At 47.4% G+C, this 20,550-nt stretch overlaps 1 protein-coding gene across 1 annotated transcript; it reads left to right on the top strand.

Annotated features, from left to right (window-relative positions):
* The first annotated feature begins 1,042 nt into the window (after window positions 1–1,042).
* LOC128408664 (nuclear factor 7, ovary-like) lies at window positions 1,043–11,594 on the top strand. The gene is made up of 7 exons (XM_053378653.1): window positions 1,043–1,099; window positions 2,279–2,925; window positions 4,491–4,586; window positions 6,987–7,220; window positions 8,282–8,304; window positions 9,087–9,445; window positions 10,143–11,594. The coding sequence occupies exons 2-7, from the start codon at window positions 2,500–2,502 to the stop codon at window positions 10,664–10,666; spliced, it is 1,662 nt and encodes a 553-aa protein (XP_053234628.1). The 5' UTR covers window positions 1,043–1,099; window positions 2,279–2,499; the 3' UTR covers window positions 10,667–11,594.
* Window positions 11,595–20,550: the final 8,956 nt, after the last annotated feature.

The raw sequence follows: 20,550 nt of genomic DNA, 5'->3' as shown, positions 1-20,550 counted from the left end.
GCAAGGACGGCAGCTCCGACGTGCTGCTTAGCATACCCTCCAACCAGTGCAGCATCTTAATGTAGTGATTTCCCCCTCTGCATCCCTTTCATAACTCTATTTTTATAAATCATTTGTCCATCCATAGCTCAAATTTTTACTACAAGTTTTCTGTCAATCCTACCAATGTATGTAACTCTTTACAATAGCTTTTCAACTAAATGATAAACTTTCCCCATTCTTTATGAAAGAGGTCCTCTTCCTGGTTTCTAATTCTGCCTGTAATCTTTGCCATCTTGACGTCGTTCATCAGTTTTGTCTGCCCCTCTTCTTTGGTGGGAGTTGTAGACCCTAAGGATCATGTAGTCCAACCCCCTGCAAAACACAGTCAGTGGCAGTCAAAGCAGCATGGCTCCATCAGTGCCGGATTTCTGTATAAACTAGGCCAAAATCCCTTATTTTGGCTGCTGATCCCTTATTTTTGAGGCTGCTGGCCCCTTATTTTCAAATCTGTAAGTTGACAGCTATGGCCACATCTCCGACTGAGGATTAACTCTGTTATGTACTCCGCACACTGCTGCTGCCAAACCCTTAAACTATCCTGCTCCCATTCCTGCGTCACTTGTCATCTAAAAGGCCCCTCTCTCTACTGCTGATGATGCTTGCCAATTCCCACATCCCAATCCATCTTCATATGCTTGGGACATCTCCCAATATCCCCCACCCCCCAATTCTCTGTGCACTGTGTAAAGAGCATTGCTGCAGGATGGTTTCTCCTCCTCCTCCTCCAACCTGGAAGGGGAAAGTGCTGACTCAGTTTTGCTGGAGCGCCGGCAGTTTTGCAGAGGCCAGAATTGCTGCGTCAACATCATCACACCTCCGTAGAAGTGAGCCCTGCTGCAATATGCAGGATCTGAAGTCTCCCCTCCCTATTCTTGCACTTGAATGCAAAGGGGAAGGCAGGCTGGGGAGGGGGAAAGGGGTTAAGGAAGACAAAGGCAAACCCATGCAGAGGATAAGGGAAAACCTAGGCTAATTCAGGAGGAGAGGTCCTAACCTGATCCAAATAGCACCGGGAGAAGACTGGGAAACAGCAGGGAAGGACATTTCAGCTAAAAGGGTAAGAGAGAGTTTTGTGCTCCTTGCAACCAGGCAGTCTGCTTTGTAGGGGAGGAGAGGAGTCTGAAAGCTCCTGAGAAGACTTCGATGTAGTCCTAGGCTGCGTACACATCATTCATTTAAAGCACACACACTCCAAGAACCTGGGAATGGTAGTTTTTGAGGGTGCTGGGAATTGTGGCTCGGGGTGTGTGTTAAACCACAGTTCCCAGGATTCTTGGGGTGTGCTTTTAAAAAAAGTACGGTGTTTATGCAGCCCTGAAGACATTGGGAAGCAAGTCTGTGGGGCTTCTCTGACTAAACTTGCTAAGGATTGTTTTAGGATAAGCTTCGAAAATAAACTTGAAGCCAGCCTGAAAGGTGACACTCACAGAGGAAAACCACTGGCTAGGTATGACATTCTGGGATGGAAGAGCTCTTGAATTTTGAAAAACCAAACATAAAACTTCATATATTTATGGTAAGCTCTGAAGAAAAGTGTGTTCCTTGAATGACCAAAGAGTGTGTTATGATTTGTTAATCATTGGCTGTTTGTTCTAATATACACTACTAAAATAAAAAAAGGGTTTTAAAACCCTTACTAGCAGGTGAACTAAAGAAGAGGGGTCAAACAGGATTGTTTGCATCTATGTGACTTTTAGGTCTTGTGAGATTATTATGGTCTGGGGTACTGTAGAAGAGCAACTGCAGGTCAAATCGTGTGTAAGTTTCTAGCTCATTATAAACATTTCCAAACAATCTGTTTATTGAGCATTCGTCCTGGGTTTGGTTGCAGGGAGATTAGATGATGTTGGCTATTTAATAGGCATTCATACAGTTGGTTTGTAGGGAGATTAGATGATGTTGCTTCACAGCATGTGCTATTCCATACTTTCCAGTGCATTTCCCTGTCACTTTCCTTACCGAAAAAAGTCCAATTTTGTGGGGAGGTGGGCTTGTTGCTCAAGATCTTCCAATGTGCTATAATTGTGCAAACTGAATTTGCCGGTATGTGATTAAATCCAACCCCAAGATAGCAACAGTCCTGAAGTGCTTTAAGACAGCTTTCCCCTCCAAATAAAGGTCAGCTGAACAGATGGGGATATCTGGTTGTATACAGGGAAACTACACATTGTAACCCAGTTTTCTACATCTTCTTTTATTTTAAATTATCACCACCACCATCATCATTAATAAACAGGAAAAGGTTGTTGATGGTTCTGTTCAAAGAAATATCACAAAGAAGAAAAGCTTAACTGAAAGCCTGAAAGTAAAAGAAGCTTTGCGATCCCTTGTGAGAGGAAAAAACAAACATTTTGGCTCATTGGAGAGAAAAATCCACCAAAGTCCACCAAGCCAATAGGTACAGGCCAGCCCATAGCAAGGAGAAGTGGTAGCTGTGGCGGCCTCTCTCTTTTCAACATGGCGTCTGTGAAAGAGGTATCCAGCTTCACTGAGGACCTGCTGTGCCCCATCTGCCTCTCCATCTTCCGAGACCCACACATGCTGGAGTGTGGCCACAGCTTCTGCGCCCCGTGCTTGGAGCCCTGCATCCCCAAGGGCCAGAGGCGCGGGCTGTGCCCCGAGTGCCGGCGACCATTTGCTTTGCGCCGCATGGCCATCAACCGAGCCCTCTGCAGCCTGGCCGAGAAGGCCCGCCTTCTCAAGCTGGACGAAGGTCCCCAGGTCGGTGGGACCGGAGGCTGGTACTTCTGTGAGGAGCATGAGGAGCCGCTCAAACTCTTCTGCAGCCAGGACGAGGGGCCCGTCTGCGTGATCTGCCGTGACTTGCCTCAGCATCGTGGGCACGACTTCCTGCCCATCAAAAACGCGGTCCAGGCCTATCAGGTGAGAGAGGCGGTTTGTTATTCAGCAATGGGCCGGAGGCTAAGTAACAACAACAACAGCCTCCATACACGTACAGTCATACCTCGGGTTACAGACGCTTCAGCTTGCGTTTTTTTGGGTTGTGGACTGCCAAAACCCGGAAGTACTGGGTTTCGGCAGTCGCACATGCACAGATGCGCCGAATCACAACCCACATGTGCGCAGATGTGCCGATGCGGATTGCGGACACTGCGGGTTGCGAACGTGCATCCTGCACGGATCATGTTCGCAACCCGAGCGTCCTCTGTATTAGGAATCTGTTTCCAGAGCTTCTAAGTCAGAGGGCTTTCAACGAGAGGACTTTTCCCGGAGGTGCCATTAAAAAAATTTAATTGGCATTTAGGGTGGACATTCTGTCAGCAAGCCTGGGGCAGTGTGCGTGCCCTGCACCGAGGGGTGGGGACAGCTGCCTGTGGGGTGAGGCAAGCTGGGGCAGGATGCTCTGTGGGGCCTCCGAGGAGTCTGCCTGCCCCCTCCCACTCAGCTGCCCCACAGTTGAGGTGGAGGCAGCAGGTGGACTGTTTGGGGCAGACGCGTGGCTCAGGAGCACTGCAGGCCCCGCAATGAGTGCCGCCCGGCATTTTGTCACCCCCCTCAGTAGTGACACCCAGGGTGGCCTGCCCCCACCGCACCCCCTTCCTCCACCCCTGCATTCAGTCACTCTGTGGAGCCTCATTGTATAGCAAGTCCTCCAGATATTGCTGGACTCCAGTTCCCATCACCCCCAGGCAGCCTGGCAAATTCTAAGGGATGATGGGAGTAGGAGTTCCGGCAACACCTGGAAGATGACATATTATTAGTCACCCTTGAACCAAAGTAGCTGAATGTCCCCTCTCCCCTGAATTATAATAGGCCTACAGTTGGTTTGTAGGGAGATTAGACGATGTTGCTTCACAGCAAGTGTTAACCCACACTTTCCAGTGCATTTCCCTGTCACTTTCCTTACAGCAAAAAGTCCAGTTTTGTGGGGAGGTGGGCTTGTTGTGCAAGACCTTCCAAAGTACTATAATCGTGCAAACTGAATTTGCCGGTATGTGATTAAATCCAACCCCAAGATAGAAACAGTCTTGAAGTGCTTTATAAGAAACAACTTGGACAGAACAATTGTACCCATCTATCACGATGCTCCTGTCATTTTAGAAATTTAGAAGAGGTCCTAGATAAATGGACTTAGGGTTGTCCAGCCTTCCTGAGCTGCCTTCCCAACATGTTTTTCCTAATGCTATTGCACATAGTGAAAAGTTTTCCATCTTTATTTCTAAATGGTAGGTATTTTTTGAAGCTTACTTTTAGGAAAATCATGGCTGCTAACTGTGGTGCTCCCAAATATGTGAATATGCATAAGGGTTCCACTTCTTTAGTCCATCTCTAAGCCTAAGCATTCTTTTCCTACAAACCATCTTCATATGGGGAGACCTTCAGAGGGGTGATGTGTCCGTTTGGCATTTCCTCCACTCAGCCCTGTCCCCTTTGAAAGAATGCTATGCTATCTTAAATGGCATTGGGGGTTTTCTCTTTTGCTCCAGGACCAGCTGAAGGCATCTCTAGAGCCTCTGGAGGAAGGTCTCAGGCGGTTGAAGATGAGCCAGTGTCGCCAACAGGAGAACATTATAGAACTGAAGGTGAAGGCAGCATTGTTGGGTTTTATGATGGGGCACTTGGGCTTTCCAGGCTACGCAATGCCAAACTGAACCTATCCGTTTCCTGGTCATCTCCTGGTCTGCCTTTGTAGTTGCTAGTGATGACCGTCTGTTAACCGACACCTGATATTTAAACATTCAGTATTTGATCAATGACCTTCAGACTATTGAAGGCTCCACACTCAGAGAATAGTAACACTGCTCTGAAGAAGATAACTGTCTGGTCATGTGTTCTTTGTGAAACACAACACAGGAGGGCCAGCTGAGTCTATTCAGCTAAATGAAGACTCTTTGCTTCTCTCTTTATAGGTTACAATATGTACAAGTGAGGATTGAAATTGAAATACATTATTGTCACTTGTACAACTTGTATACAGCGAGATTACACGTGCACCCCCCACTCAGTTCTCTGTCTTAATTCCCCTTGTTTACTGACGCACACCCACCAAACCCGAAAGTCAGTTGCCCTGTTGTTATCTTTTCATTCAGCAGCCTAACAGCCCACAGATAGAAGCTGTTCTTTACCCTGTTGGTGTGACTAATCATGCTTCTATATCTTCTGCCTGAGGGCAGGAGATCAAGAAAGTGCCGGCCAGGGTGTGAATCATCCCTAAGAATTTTCCTCACTCTCCTGAGGCAATGTTCTTCTGCTATTTCATCCAGCGGATTCACGGGACAGCCCATAATATCTTGTGCTGTATTCACCACCCTCTGTAGGCACTTCCTATCCGTTGATGTCAAACCAGCGTACCACACTGTAATGCAGTATGAAAGGACACTTTCTATTGTTGACCGGTAGAAGGAGATCATCAAATGTTGATTGACATCGTTCTTCCGCAATAGTCTGAGGAGATGGAGTGTCTGTTGGGATGATCTCAGCTTGGCCTGTAATGCTTAGAAGCAATGCTCTGGGGCGCCACCCTTCCTGCAGCTCACCGGAATGTGGAGTAAGGGTTGTGGATCACTCGCATTGTGATGACCAACCACCACATCCTAAGTGGTTCTATGCATTACAAGTCCAGTGGGAATCCATGTTCACTGACCTCCATCATGGCCTCCAGCACTGACCATCAATAAGCTACCTTTGAAGGTGACTTGGAAACTACAATTAATCCAGAATGCTGCAGCTAGACTGGTGACTGGGAACAGCCACTGAGACCATATAACACCGGTCCTGAAAGACCTACATTGGCTCCCAGTATGTTTCCGAGCACAATTGAAAGTGTTGGTGCTGACCTTAAAAGCTCTAAATGGCCTCGGCCCAGTATATCTGAAGGAGCATCTCCACCCCCATCGTCCAGCTTTGAGGGCCTTCTGGTGGTTCCCTCCCTGCGAAAAGTGAGGTTATAGGGAACCAGGCAGAGGGCCTTGGTAGTGGTGCCCGCCCTGTGGAACGCCCTCCCATCCGATGTCAGGGAAATAAACAACTATCTGACTTTTAGAAGACATCTGAAGGCAGCCCTTTTTAGGGAAGTTTTTAATGTTTGATGTTTTGTCGCATTATTATTATTATTATTATTATTATTATTATTATTATTATTTTTATTATTCTGTTGGGAGCTGCCCAGAGTGGCTGGGAAAGCCCTGCCAGATGGGCAGGGTATAAATAATAATTTATAATTTATTGGTTATGCTTCCAGCAGGAAAAACGCTGCTTGCTTTCATGTCCTTCTTGGGAAAATGGGCCAGTATTGGAAACCAGGATGGACCCCTCCATCTTGACCTGGCAGAACCATTATTATGGATTTATGAGGCTAACAATTGATTGCCTGGATGAATGATATCAGAGAGGGATGCGCAGATCTGATTAATAGGTTGAGAGTCTAAGGGAGAAGTGGATTCTAGAGCAGGGCTATGGGGAACCTCAGGCCTGGGGGGCCATATGTGACCTCACCCACACCCTCAGGACTCTTCCCCAGGCCACACACCCTGCACTAGCCCTTCTTTGCCCCATAGGTGTTTTTGCCTAGCTGGAATATGCTCTTGAACGCTGCTTCTGCTTCTTACTTCACCTGGCTGGAGGAGAAAGAGGGATCTCTGTGAAGAAACTATCGTACTATATTCTGGAAGTTTCCTAGAAGGGAATGTGGCCTTTGGGTAGAGGAAGTTCTCCACCCCTGTTGTTCTAGAGCAGCCTTTCTCAACCTGTGGTCCCCAGATGTTGTTGAACTACAACTCCCATCACCCCTAGCTAGCTAGGCAAGAGCTCAGGGATGATGGGAGTTGTAGTCCAACAACATCTGCGGACCCACAGGTTGAGAACCACTGTTCTAGAGGATTGGTAGGTTCTTTTATTGGGAGAGAGCAGAATCCCATTCACCAACCCGATCTGAGCAGAGCAGAAGCCTTCGGGTGCGAGTGACACACCTCTCCCCTTTCCAGACCTGCTCCGAGTCCTTGTCTGACCACGTCTCTGGGGAATTTGTGAAGATGCACCAGCTGCTGAGCGACAGAGAGCTGGGTTTAAAGGAGGCCCTGGAGAATCAGCGAGAGAAGAACTTGGCCCAGATGGAAACCAAGCTGAAGGAACTGAACTGGAAGGTGGCCTCTTGGTCGGAGACCCTCTGCCGGGTGCAGGCGGGACTGGAATGCAAGGACCAAATCAGTTTCCTCAAGGTGAGAGTAAACTAAGCCTGGCAGGACAGCGTACTCTATGATCTTAACCCCTTCATGCATTAATTAGATGTAAGCATGTTGGTTATATGAGGATGGTTATCCCACAGGGTGTGTGTACTGAGTTTTTCTATTAAAAAACATAGTTGATGTAGCCCTTAGGCAGCCCATATTAAGCAGCTGGTCCTTTACCTTTCTCGCCCTGATCTGGCCACAGTGATCCATGCGATGGTCACCTCCAGGCTTGATTACTGTAATTTGCTATACGTGGGGCTGCCCTTGAAGCTGACCCAGAAACTCCAGCAGGTGCAGAATGCCGCGGCGAGGCTCCTTACCGGGTCCTTGCTGTGGGATCACATACATCCAGTGCTTTACCAGCTGCACTGGCTCCCGGTGGAGTACAGGGTCAGGTTTAAGGTGTTGGTTTTGACTTTTAAAGCCCTATGTAGCCTAGGACCCTCATACCTACAGGACCGCCTCTCCTGGTCTGCCCCGCGGAGGACCTTAAGGTCCACAAATAACAACATTTTGGAGGTCCTGAGCCTCAAGGAGGTTAGATTGGTCTCAACTAGGGCCAAGGCCTTTTCAGCACTGGCCCCAACTTGGTGGAACGCTCTGTCACAAGAGACCAGGGCCCTGCGGGATTTGACATCTTTCTGCAGGGCCTGCAAGATGGAGCTGTTCCTTCTGGCCTTCGGCTTAGACTCACTCTGACCCCTTATATGGCATTTGGCATATACATTTTCACTCGGGTGAATATCTGATGTTTCCTCCCTTTATGGTCTTGATTTATGGGCTACTACTACAATGAGGCTGCATTTTAAGTTGTATTTTAATCAACTGTTTTTGTTTTTCCCTATTATGTTTTATTGTAATTTATATTTAGCGTTATCTGCCCTGAGCCCGGCCCTGGCTGGGGAGGGCGGGGTATAAATAACAAATTACATCTATATATTATTAAAATCACAGGGGTCCCTGCCAGTAAAAAAAGGGACCACCTTAGGAAAGAGCCCCTTTCAGATGTTTCTTTCACCTCACTCCTTTCTAATCTTTCCCCCGCTTAGGAGGCAAAAGAGTTGCTGGAGAGGTGAGTCATGCTATGTCCTTTCTTGTTTATAATAAGCAATTTCAGGGTTGGGGGGGGTATTAGTAGGGACTTAAACAGGATTTAATGGTTTAATTTAGGTTTGATGAGGCCCTAAGCTACTGAAGGTAATGGGGCCCTTTATATGTCCATCTGTCCTTTGTCAACAACAAATTGTTGTTGTTGTTTGTGTTGAATATACGCTATATGGTAATTTATGCACCTAACAGATATCTAAAGCCATTTGCACATGCAGAATATATAGAAATGAGCAAACCAGTGATATTTTGGGGAGCAGGCTAGCAGGCGGGGCCCATGACTTACATCATAGGAGCCTACACAACACAAAACACTGTTGCTGTATGTAGGTTTTATTTTGTAGGTTTTATTTTATTTGTTTTTTTAATCTTATATTTTGGAAATGTACATCCAGTTTTTTCCCCTTTAATTTTTTTGGGGCCCCCCAAGAGAGTGGAGCCCTAAGCTATAGCTTGTTTAGCTTATACGTAAATCCGGCACTGGACTTAAAAGATATGGGGCATGGGTCCAGAGACATAAATCTCCATAAAATGTGCACGTGCTGATTTATAGAGAAGCGACCACAAAAGCAGCAGCCTGGGCTGCTAGTGTACCTTCTTTAAACAACTCCCACTACAGAAATCACACAAAGCTTTTGCCAGCATAGAGATCAAGGCTGGAGAACTGGTGGCCTTCCAAAAGTTGTTTATTATTATTATTATTATTATTATTATTATTATTATTATTATTATTATTACCACCCACAGGGTCCGCACAGAGCAAGGAGCCCAGGTTGATGAGGAAGAGGAAATAGAAGCTGAGGCGGCGGAAGACATTTTGGGAGCCAGCAGTGAAGACACAGACGAGTGTGAGAATGAGACGGATGAGGGGCTGGCGAGAGATGAGGGAGATGCCTATGAGGAAGAGGAGGAGGAGGAAGAAGAAGAGGAGGAGGAGGAAGAAGATGAGGAGGAGGAAGAGGAGGAAGAAGAAGAGCGAGTGCGAGAGATGGCCGCAGAGGAAGAAGACGAAGATGGAGTGGTTCCTGTGGACTTGAACCTGGGCGAGTTCAAGGGCCCTCTGCAGTTCTACGCCTGGAAAGAGCTCTTGGGTGCCGTGCATCCAGGTGAAGTTTTCCCTGCTGCATTCTGGGAAATGGGGCTTTCAGGTCAGGTGTATTTGAAAATCCCAAAGAGGCAGCTATATTATGCTCTGCCTTCCTGTTATCTGGAAGTTCTGGCTCATTAGTCAGGATACGGTGAACAGGAATAGGTTTTAGTAGGCCTCCACGTGTTCGATTGCTCATGTGAGCAACCCCCTGATGTGTGATTCGGGGACCTGCAAACAACAACAACAACAACAACAACAACAATTGACCTTTAAAGCCCTAAACAGCCTCGGCCCAGTATGTCTGAAGGAGCGTCTGCACCCCCATCGTTCAGCCCAGACACTGAAGTCCAGCTTTGAGGGCCTTCTGGCAGTTCCCTCACTGCGAGATGTGAGGTTACCAGGAACCAGGCAGAGGGCCTTCTCGGTAGTGGCGCCCTCCCTGTGGAATGCCCTCCCATCAGATGTCAAGGAAATAAAAACCTATCTGACTTTTATGAGACATCTGAAGGCAGCCCTGTTTAGGGACGTTTTTAATGTTTGATGTTTTATTGTGTTTTTAATATTTTGTTGGGAGCCACCCAGAGTGGCTGGGGAAGCCCAGCCAGATGAGCGGGGATATAAATAAATTACTATTACTATTGTAATTATAATTATAATAATTATATAATAAAAACATTCAAATAATTCCGCACTCTTGTCCTTTTCTTCCCCAGTCCCTGCCTGCATCACTTTGGACTGCAACTCCGCTCACCCCAGCCTGGTCCTTGTGGAGGAAGCCACCGGGGTCAAGTTCAGCCCGGGGCGACGCTTCTGGCGACGGAAACCCGAGCGCTTCACCTCGAGCCCTTGTGTGGTGGGCCGGAAGGGCTTCACCACGGGCCAGTACTACTGGGAGGTGCGTGTCGGGGACAGCGCGGGCTGGGTGATCGGGGCGGCCAAGAAGTCGGTGAAACGCAAGAAGCGCCTGAACTTCCGGCCCAAGGAAGGCGTGTGGGCCATCGAGCTGCGGGCCGGGGAATACCGAGCCCTGAGCGAGCCGCGGACCCTGCTCTCGGTCTGTGGGAGGATGGATAAGGTGGGGGTCTACCTGGACTTTGAAGGGGGTCAGCTCTCTTTCTACAACAGCAGCAGCATGAACCACCTCTACACCTTCCAAGTGTCCTTCCACGAGGAACTGCTTCCTTTCCTCAGCACCCAAGGCAGCCACCCGCTATCTGTGTGGGACCTGGAGCTCTGAGTTGCTGGAGAGCTTTCAGAGATGGGTGGGATCCCATCGCAGAACCACCAAAGTCAGGCTGCTGATCCGGAGCCCTCGAGAAACAAACCCCGCTTCAAAGGTTATTTATGTATGCTACGACCGCTGCCAGAACTTTGTTAGCCCCAAAATGGAAAGTTCCAGAATTACCAGCAATAGAGGAGATGGTTGATTATGCGGAACTAGCAAAACTGACCTGTAGAATCCAAAATCAGGAGGAAGCAAAATTCCAAGAAGATTGGAGTAAATTTATGGAGTACATAAATAACAACTGTAGAAATCTGAAGACTCTGGCAGGACTGGAATAAATCTTACGATGTAGATAGAATTGGATACAATAAGAAACTCTGGAAAAGTAACTGACATAAGAAAACCTGTTGAAGGGAGGGAAGGAAGTCAATGCTCAGCAGAGTGTGGGGGAAAGAATGTGGGTAAATGATTGTTGAATTTTACTGTATTTTGTTTGTTTGTATTAAATGAAACACCAATAAAAAGCATGATAAAAATTTTTAAAAAAGAAAGAAATCAGACTTTTGGCAATAAAGCGACTGCGCTGGAAAGAGCAAGGTAACACACGCTGTGAGGCAACACCGTCTAATTTCTCCTCAAATGAATCAGAATGAATCAACATTACATAGTTTAGGGCATGTCATTTTAAGGGGCAAAGCTTAATTTCTGCAAATTTCTTCTGCAAGCGGTCTTAATAATACATTTTTGGCTGTGAGGAATTCAAATCTGCTAGGTTTTTTTGTGATCAGACAACATTTAGCCTTGTAAGTTTGATGAAGAAGCGTATGAACTGCTTTTGGAAAACCAAGGAATTTTAATTTTACCTCATGAAAATGTCAGGTAATGCTGAATAATCACAATGACAATAATAAATATAAATAAAATTCATATATAACTGCAAGGACTTGCTCTTCTTTCCTTTGGACCACTTCAGTGAAGGCGAGAAGGAGGGTTTGTCATCTGGGCAGCCCAGGGCCTCCATACATACTACCCAGTCTTGCGCCCCAAGGAGGTTGCTTCGGGGCTGCTAACACAGCGGTTTGGCTTCACCCCAATGTCTGACTCCTGGAGCGACATTCATTTATGCCGAAAAATATTAGTCACCCTTATGAAAAGGAATATTAATTTGTGTGGCTTCCTCTCCCCCTCTCCAAATTGTGCACACTTTGAATAAACTGTTTTAACTGTGTGGTAGCTGCATTCCTTATTCATGCATTTCTCCACTTAGCTGTAACCTTTATCAATAGCAACAAACATGAGCTACTCTGGGGAATTGCCACTTCCTACAATCTCTTTAATTTGATGCTCTTAAGTTTCCTGGGACATTTTTCTATTTGGATGCACATTCAACTGTTTCAATTACCGCCAGTGCTTCTGTCAGATCAATAAGCATGTTCCCTGGTGCATAGCAATCCCGAATCTCCTGTCAATCTGTAGAAATGCCTGAAATTACTTTTGAGAAACAGTATGTATCAGGGGCGGGCCACAGCTCTCCAAACCCTGCGATATCCCAGTTCTGAAAAGCAATCCCAGGCATTTCTCTCCTCAAATTGACGACAATGGGCTTCCTGAAAGCTTCAATTGTTATTGAATAGAACATCCCTGTTTTCATCGGATAAATGTTTGGAAGAGGGTATGTTGTTCAGCTCCAACCTCCATCACTCATTGAGCTTCAGGAGGCAGGACTGCCTCCCCAGTCCTAGTCCAACACTCTAGTGGGGAGGGGGTGATTGACATGATGTGGGGTGGTGGGCAGTGGTGATAGGCCTATGTGTGTTGTATGTGTTCTGTGTGGGGCATGGGGATCTCTCTGTGTGCAAGAGAAGCCATGCTCACTTTACTTTGGCTACGCCCAACATTGCCAGATGGCCCTCGCAGGGTTGGCCAACAGCTAACATGGCCCTCAGGCCAAAGCAGGGGTGTGTGTGTGGGGAGGAGTTACCCAAATCTCTGCTCTAACCACTGTCTCACACTTTCTTGAGTCTTCTGCTGCTGCTTTTGGTGATTACTCGTAACCGAGTAAGATTGTCTTCCATAAACACAGTTTTAACAAGTTTTTTGCAGATAAAATCACTCATATTCGGAAGGAGCTAGACACCACCGTGGGAGCAGGGCTGGGGCGGGAGAGTGCTAGAGCCCTGTCTGGTCAAGTTGCATGGAATCAATTTCAATCCGTTACCCCCGAGGATGTGGACAGGCTGTTTGGACGTGTGAAACCAACCACCTGTCTCCTTGATCCTTGCCCATCCTGGCTAATAAAAGCAAGCTGGGAAGGGCTGGGCGATGGGCTCTGCGGGGTGGTGAATGCTTCCCTCTGTGAGGGAACATTCCCAGATCCGCTGAAAGAGGCAGTCATTAAACCGCTTCTTAAAAAACCATCTTTAGACCCGGCCAGTATGGCCAACTATCGCCCAGTCTTAAATCTTCCATTCTTGGGCAAGGTGATTGAGCGCGTGGTTGCTGAACAACTCCAGGCACGCCTGGAGGATGCGGACCATTTGGATCCCTTCCAATCAGGATTCAGGCCTCATCATGGGACTGAAACTGCCTTGGTCACGCTGGTTGATGATCTCCGGCGAGCTAGGGACAAAGGTCAGAGTTGTTTCCTAGTTCTGCTGGATCTCTCAGCGGCCTTTGATACAATTGACCATAACATCCTTCTGGACCGTCTAGAGGGGCTGGGAGCTGGGGGCACTGTTATACAGTGGTTTCGCTCCTTCCTCCTGGGCCGTGTTCAGAAAGTGGGGGGGGGGGGATGAGTGTTCAGACCCCTGGGCCTCACTTGTTGGGTGCCTCAGGGTTCTGTCCTCTCCTGCTTTTAAACATCTATATGAAGCCGCTGGGAGAGATCATCAGGGGGTTTGGACTGGGTGTCCATCAATATGCAGATGATACCCAGCTCTACCTCTCTTTCAAATCAGAACCAGTGAAGGCGGTGAAGTGTGTGAGTGCCTGGAGGCGGTTGGAGGATGGATGGCGGCTAATGGATTGAAGTTGAATCCTGACAAGACAGAAGTACTGGTTTTGGGGGACAGGGGGTGGGCTGGTGTGGAGGACTCCCTGGTCCTGAATAGGGTAACTGTGCCCCTGACGGACCAGGTGCGCAGCCTGGGTGTCCATGGAGGTGCAGGTCAATGCTGTATCCAGGGCAGCTGTCTACCAGCTCCATCTGGTACGCAGGCTAAGACCCTACCTGCCCACAGACTGCCTCGCCAGAGTGGTGCATGCTCTAGTTATCTCCTGCTTGGACTACTGCAATGCGCTCTACGTGGGGCTACCTTTGAAGGTGACTCGGAAACTACAACTAATCCAGAATGCGGCAGCTAGACTGGTGACTGGGGGCGGCCGCCGAGACCACATAACACCGGTCTTGAAAGACCTACATTGGCTCCCAGTACGTTTCCGAGCACAATTCAAAGTGCTGGTGTTGACCTTTAAAGCCCTAAATGGCCTCGGCCCAGTATACCTGAAGGAGCGTCTCCACCCCCATCGTTCTGCCCGGACGCTGAGGTCCAGCGCCGAGGGCCTTCTGGCGTTTCCCTCATTGCGAGAAGCAAAGCTACAGGGAACCAGGCAGAGGGCCTTCTCGGTAGTAGCGCCCGCCCTGTGGAACGCCCTCCCATCAGATGTCAAAGCGATACATAACTACCTGACATTCAGAAGACATCTTAAGGCAGCCCTGTTCAGGGAAGTTTTTAATGTGTGATATTTTAGTGTATTTTGATAGGAGAGGCTCAGAACTTACAGGGTTAAGAGTTCTGAGTGATGACGCCTCACATTCTGAGGGCGGGCATAGAACACGGAAGGGGTGTGGATTTCTCTGTGTGCTTTCAGTCTGCGTGTTTGCTCTAAGGAGAGAGCAAGCAACATGGGCGAACTCTCGCCAGGCAGGAGATTTATAGCTGTTGTGTTTTGCTAAGGAATAAAGACTTTAAAGATAAGGACACTGCTGTGTCAGCCTGAGTTATTGCTACCACACGACAGAACGTTCAAGCTTCTACTTCCGCTGTGTTTTACGCTCTGCTGAGTCAAAGGTCCCGGGGGGAAGACCAGAGCTGTGCGAGGGAAGTGTGCCGGACCCCGGTCGAACTTGACCCCGAATAGGTTATGGCGATCAGCAATAAAGATAAGCAACGTTCGTGCGTGTGAGGAGGCTGCAGCCGGAGGCCAGCTGAGGAGCTCGCTGGGAAGGATCTGCCGGACCGGGAGGTGCTACTGTATCGTGAGTAAGCTGGGCCCCCGGGGAGAGATGGCAGACAGCCATGAATCGCGTGCAGTCCCTTTTGAAGAGGCAGACGGGAAGGAGCCCTGGGTCGGTTGGCAGGCACTGAAGAGAGTGGGAGCCACACCAGAGGGGGCTAGACGCCAGCCTGAGGGACGCCCAGAGGGGGCCAAGAGCTGCACAGAAGCTGGGGAACGCCCAGAGAGTCAAGGAGGGGCTGTGGGACGCCCTGGAAGCCCAAAGTGGGCTGGAGCCGTGTCTAAAAGCTGCTGCGATGCTTTGACACGCCAGAGAGACAGGCAGCCGTGTGCTGGAAAGCTGCTGGAAGCTGGGAAGAGGAAAGCAGTGGCTAGCTGTTCCTCTGGAGGCTGTGCACCCAAGTTTGGGGGTGCAGGCCAGAAAGGCCGGTCCAAGGGTCTTGAGAGTGCCCAGGCTGTTTGGCAGGAGCTGGAGGGGGTTTGCAGAGAAACCACAGCAGAAGCCAAAAGCCATTTTCCCAACGGCAGAAAAGCCTCGAGGAGGATTGCTGCTGGAGAGGTTGGGGGGGCAGTGAAGACCAAAGGCAAGTCTGCAAAGTTTTCCACTCGGAGATGTTTTGTTTGCGGTTCTCCGGAGCACCTGCGCCGAAGCTGTCCACAGCGAGACAAAGGGCAGGAAAGTCCCAAGGACGTTTCCCATGGGAACCAGCCCGGGAGAAGAGGCCAGCGTGGAAAGTCCCAGGGTCGGCCGGAAGGGGAGGAGAGCGTTTATCAACTGTCTGCTTCGATGGCGGTTTTGGAAAACACCACCTGCAACGAGAGCTCCAAGGTCGGGGGTAGCAGGAAGTCAGTTGCTAAGGCAACAAAGAAGGACAACTCCGGAGGGGGGAGAGTGCTACGTTGGGTTGTTGACTCAGCTGCGAATGCCCATCTGGTCACAGCACCACCTGATGGACAAATGTGGAACTGCAAGGCTGTTTCAACTGAGAAAACAGTGAGATTTGCTACAGGTGCACAGGGGCGTGTAACCCATGTTTCTAACATGTTTGTCTCTTTTTTACAGGCTGAATTGAAGGTTTATGTTCTCCCTGAGATAAAACATTGCCTGCTGTCTGTACCTTGTCTTTTACAGGAGGGATATTCTGTGAGTTTTGAAAAAAATGTTTGCACAATTTCCAGAGGTGGAGAGCAACTGGTACGTGTTGAAAAAAATCAGAACAACCTCTTTGTTCTGGAATCACCTCTCGAGGGTGAGGGGAAAGCCACTGACCACACTCATGTGTCGTGTGCTTGCGTGTGGCACAAGAGGATGTCACATGGGTCCTGTGAGGACGTTCAGATGTTATCAGAGTGCACCAAAGGTTGCAAGGTAAAAGAATGTGGTAAACCTTTGAATTGCAAGGCTTGCAGAAAAGCCAGAAACAAGGGATTTAATGATCCCAGGGTAGAGAGAGTCACCACAAAGCCTTTTGAGCTTGTGCATGCAGACCTTTTAGGTATGCCACAGCCAAGTCTGGGCAAGGCCAAGTGGCTGATGGTGCTGACAGATGATTTTACCAGGAACGCATGGGCTTTCACGCTGAAAGCTAAGGAGGAAGCAGCGCAACTGATCAAAGATTGGGTTGCAGAGGTGGAACAGAGGTTCTCCACCAAGGTGCAAGGTTTCCAGTTTGACCGTGGTTCTGAGGTCACTGGGTCTGCTCTAAAGGGTTTCTTTCGCCAGAGGGGGATACGTCACAAGGTGACTTCTCCTCAGGAGAGTGGTGTGGCAGAGCTGAGGAGTAAAGCTCTGGTTCGAGCATCCGAGATTCTACTGGATGACTCTGGTTTGCCTCACAGTTTTTGGGGGGAGGCGGTAAAAACGGCCAATTTCTCGATGAACAGGTGCTACAATGCAGTGGTAGGTGACACCCCATATTTCTTGCTCAATGGACAGAAGCCACAGGTGCATTTCTTCCGTTCGTTTGGTTGCAGGGCCATGGTGCCTGTACCAAAGTGGTTGCAGCAAGAGGGTGATCCAAAGTACCAGGAAATGATCTTCTGTGGGTATGAACCCGCGACAAAAGGGTGGAGATTCGCATACCCAGAAGGTGATCAGACCAAGCTTCTGGTCAGTAAACAGGCTGAGTTCTTTGAGCAGGATGGTTGGGCAAGGCGCAAAGTGCGCTCTGACGTTCACTCAGATTGTCTGTACGACTCTGAGGAGGAAAGAGAGCCAGAGCCTGAACCTGCTGGTGGAGACCAGGTCCCTGAACAGAGTAGGGCGTCTCCACAGGTTGTTAAGGGAGTGTCCAAGAGTGAGCCCTCATCTCCTGTGCGCATAATGGAGAAAGCTCACAGACGTGTCAAGTCAGAGGGGGAGTCTTCTGATGAGGAAGACGCACATGCTGGCCCCAGTGGGTCAAGAGGAGAACCCCAGTTTGTGCCCAGGCGGTCATCGCGGGCAACAAAGGGAATCCCACCTGAGAGGTTTCAGGTCACAAATGCGTGGGTTGGTTTCGCACAGTGCGAACCTGAGGTTTGTGAGGTTCAACAGGTGCCTAACAACGATGCCAGGAAGGGGCGGAAGGCAATGGGGAAGGTGTTGAACACTCAGAAGACCTCTCAGAACGTGATTCGAGAGGGGGTGATAGGAGAGGCTCAGAACTTACAGGGTTAAGAGTTCTGAGTGATGACGCCTCACATTCTGAGGGCGGGCATCGAACACGGAAGGGGTGTGGATTTCTCTGTGTGCTTTCAGTCTGCGTGTTTGCTCTAAGGAGAGAGCAAGCAACATGGGCGAACTCTCGCCAGGCAGGAGATTTATAGCTGTTGTGTTTTGCTAAGGAATAAAGACTTTAAAGATAAGGACACTGCTGTGTCAGCCTGAGTTATTGCTACCACACGACAGAACGTTCAAGCTTCTACTTCCGCTGTGTTTTACGCTCTGCTGAGTCAAAGGTCCCGGGGGGAAGACCAGAGCTGCGCGAGGGAAGTGTGCCGGACCCCGGTCGAACTTGACCCCGAATATATTTTTGGTTTCTATGGAAGCCGCCCAGAGTGGCTGGGGAGGCCCGGACAGATGGGCGGGGTACAAATAATAAATTATTATTATTATTATTATTATTATTATTATTATTAGTCCATAAGTGATTGTGAGGGCCAATTCTGGATCCACATGTCCTTCCACAATGGGGACCTAGGTTTCCAGGTGGGAGTTGATCACAGTGTGGATTTGCCAAGCGTGTCTTCCTCTTAGCACATTTCTCCCTTGCGTCTTGAGTTTGAGTGTCTTCAAAGCCCATGACACCTTTGGTAAAGGCTGTTCTCCAATTGGAGCACTCTCAGACAAGTGTTTCCCAATTGTTGGTGTTTATATGTCAACTTGGCCAGTTCCGCATAGCTCATCAGTTTTTCTTTTTTTTTTTATAATATTTTTTTATTACGTTTCTTTCCAAATTTTATACATTACAAACAAGGAGTTTACAAGAAACCATTTTTTTTTTTTTTTTAACAAAAATCCCAAATTGGACTTCCCCACCCCTTCCGATTCTGCGTTCTTTATATTAACAATGTCAGCAATTTGTTACCTTATGTCATACCTTATTGTAACTTTTACATGTTATGTATCTATATTCAATGTATTATGTCAGAATTTTTATACCTTTAAAATAAACGTAACATGTTCAATTTCATATTATCTCCTTTTCTCTTTTATCACTTAGTTTACTATTTACTTAATCATAATTGCTAAAGCGTATCATTTTCAAATCATGCACCGTCTTAAGATTCATACAGTTTGTAATACTTTTGCAAGTAGTCTTTAAACTTTTTCCAGTCCACCTCAATTGTTTCTACATCCAAATCTCGGATTCTGCCGGTCAGTTCAGCTATCTCCATGTAGTCCATCAACTGCGTCTGCCATTCCTCCAGCGTGGGTAAATCTTGTGTCTTCCAGTTCTTTGCGATGAGTATTCTTGCTGCTGTACTAGCATACATAAACAAAGTTCTGTCCTTCTTTAACACTTTCTGGTCTACCATGCCCAACAGGAAGGCCTCTGGTTTCTTGGGAAAGGTATACCTAAATACCTTTTTCAACTCATTGTAAATCATTTCCCAGAAAGCCTTAACCTTTGGGCATGTCCACCAGAGGTGAAAGAAAGTCCCCTCTGCTTCCTTACACTTCCAACATTTATTGTCAGACAGGTGATGTATCTTAGCTAACTTGACTGGGGTCATGTACCACCGGTATATCATTTTCATAATGTTTTCCTTCAAGGCCGTACTGGCCGTAAATTTCATTCCGGTGTTCCATAACCTTTCCCAGTCTTCAAACATAATGTTGTGTCCAACATCCTGTGCCCATTTAATCATAGCAGATTTAACTGTCTCATCCTGTAAATTCCACATAAGCAGCAAGTTATACATTCTAGATAACAGCTTTGTCTTTGGTTCTAACAATTCTGTCTCTAGTTTCGACTTTTCCACCTGGAAACCAACTTTTTTATCCATTTTGAAAACCTCTTGAATTTGAGCATAATGTAGCCAGTCTCGCACCTTATTTTTTAGTTTGTCCTGGCTCTGCAACTTCCAATTGTCTCCAATTTTTTCAGTCAATTCCCAATATTTCGGCCAATAGGCCTCCATATTGGGTCTTTTTCGGGCCTTGGCCTCCACTGGTGATAGCCACCTCGGAGTTTTACTCTCTAGTAAGTCTTTATATTTCATCCAGACTGCAAAAATTGCTTTTCTGACAATGTGGCTTTTAAACAATTTATGTGCTTTAACCTTGTCGTACCATAGGTATGCGTGCCATCCAAAAGCATTATTAAAACCTTCCAGATCTAGGACATCGGTGTTTTCCAACAAAAACCAATCTTTCAGCCAGCAGAAGGCTGCAGCTTCATAATACAACCTCAAGTCCGGCAGGGCAAACCCCCCTCTTTCTTTCGAATCTGTTAATATTTTAAACTTTATTCGGGGCTTTTTGCCCTGCCAGATAAATCTAGATATATCCTTCTGCCATTTTCCAAAGCAATCCACTCTGTCCACGATCTGTAAGGTTTGAAACAAAAATAACATTTTCGGCAACACATTCATTTTTATAGCTGCAATTCTTCCCAACAAGGAAAGTTTCAATCTTGACCAAATTTCTAAATCCTTTTTAACTTCCAACCAACATTTCTCATAATTATCCTTAAATAAATTCAAATTCTTGGAGGACAAATAGATCCCAAGGTATTTCACTTTTTTAACCACATTCAGTTCTGTTTCTCTCTGAAACCCCTCTGTTTCTGTAATTGTTAAATTTTTGGTCAGAACCTTAGTTTTTTGTTTATTCAACCTAAATCCCGCCACCCGACCAAATTCAGATATAAGTTCGAGAACTCTTTTTGTACTGGATTCTGGCTCCTGCAGTGTCAAAACTAGGTCATCTGCAAAAGCTTTCAGTTTATATTGTTTCACTCCGACCTCTATCCCTTGTACCAACCGGTCCTCTCTGATCATATTCAATAGCACCTCCAGGACTGAAATAAATAACAGAGGGGATAGAGGGCACCCTTGTCGTGTCCCTTTTTCAATTTTAAATTCCTCCGTCACCACATTGTTCACTATTAATTTAGCTTTTTGTTCTGAATAGATTGCATGTAATCCATTCTCAAACCCCCGTCCCACTC

The sequence above is a fragment of the Podarcis raffonei genome, chromosome 2, assembly GCF_027172205.1.
Source record: "Podarcis raffonei isolate rPodRaf1 chromosome 2, rPodRaf1.pri, whole genome shotgun sequence".
Lineage (NCBI taxonomy): Eukaryota > Metazoa > Chordata > Lepidosauria > Squamata > Lacertidae > Podarcis > Podarcis raffonei.
This window is presented reverse-complemented; position numbering and strand designations above follow the sequence as displayed.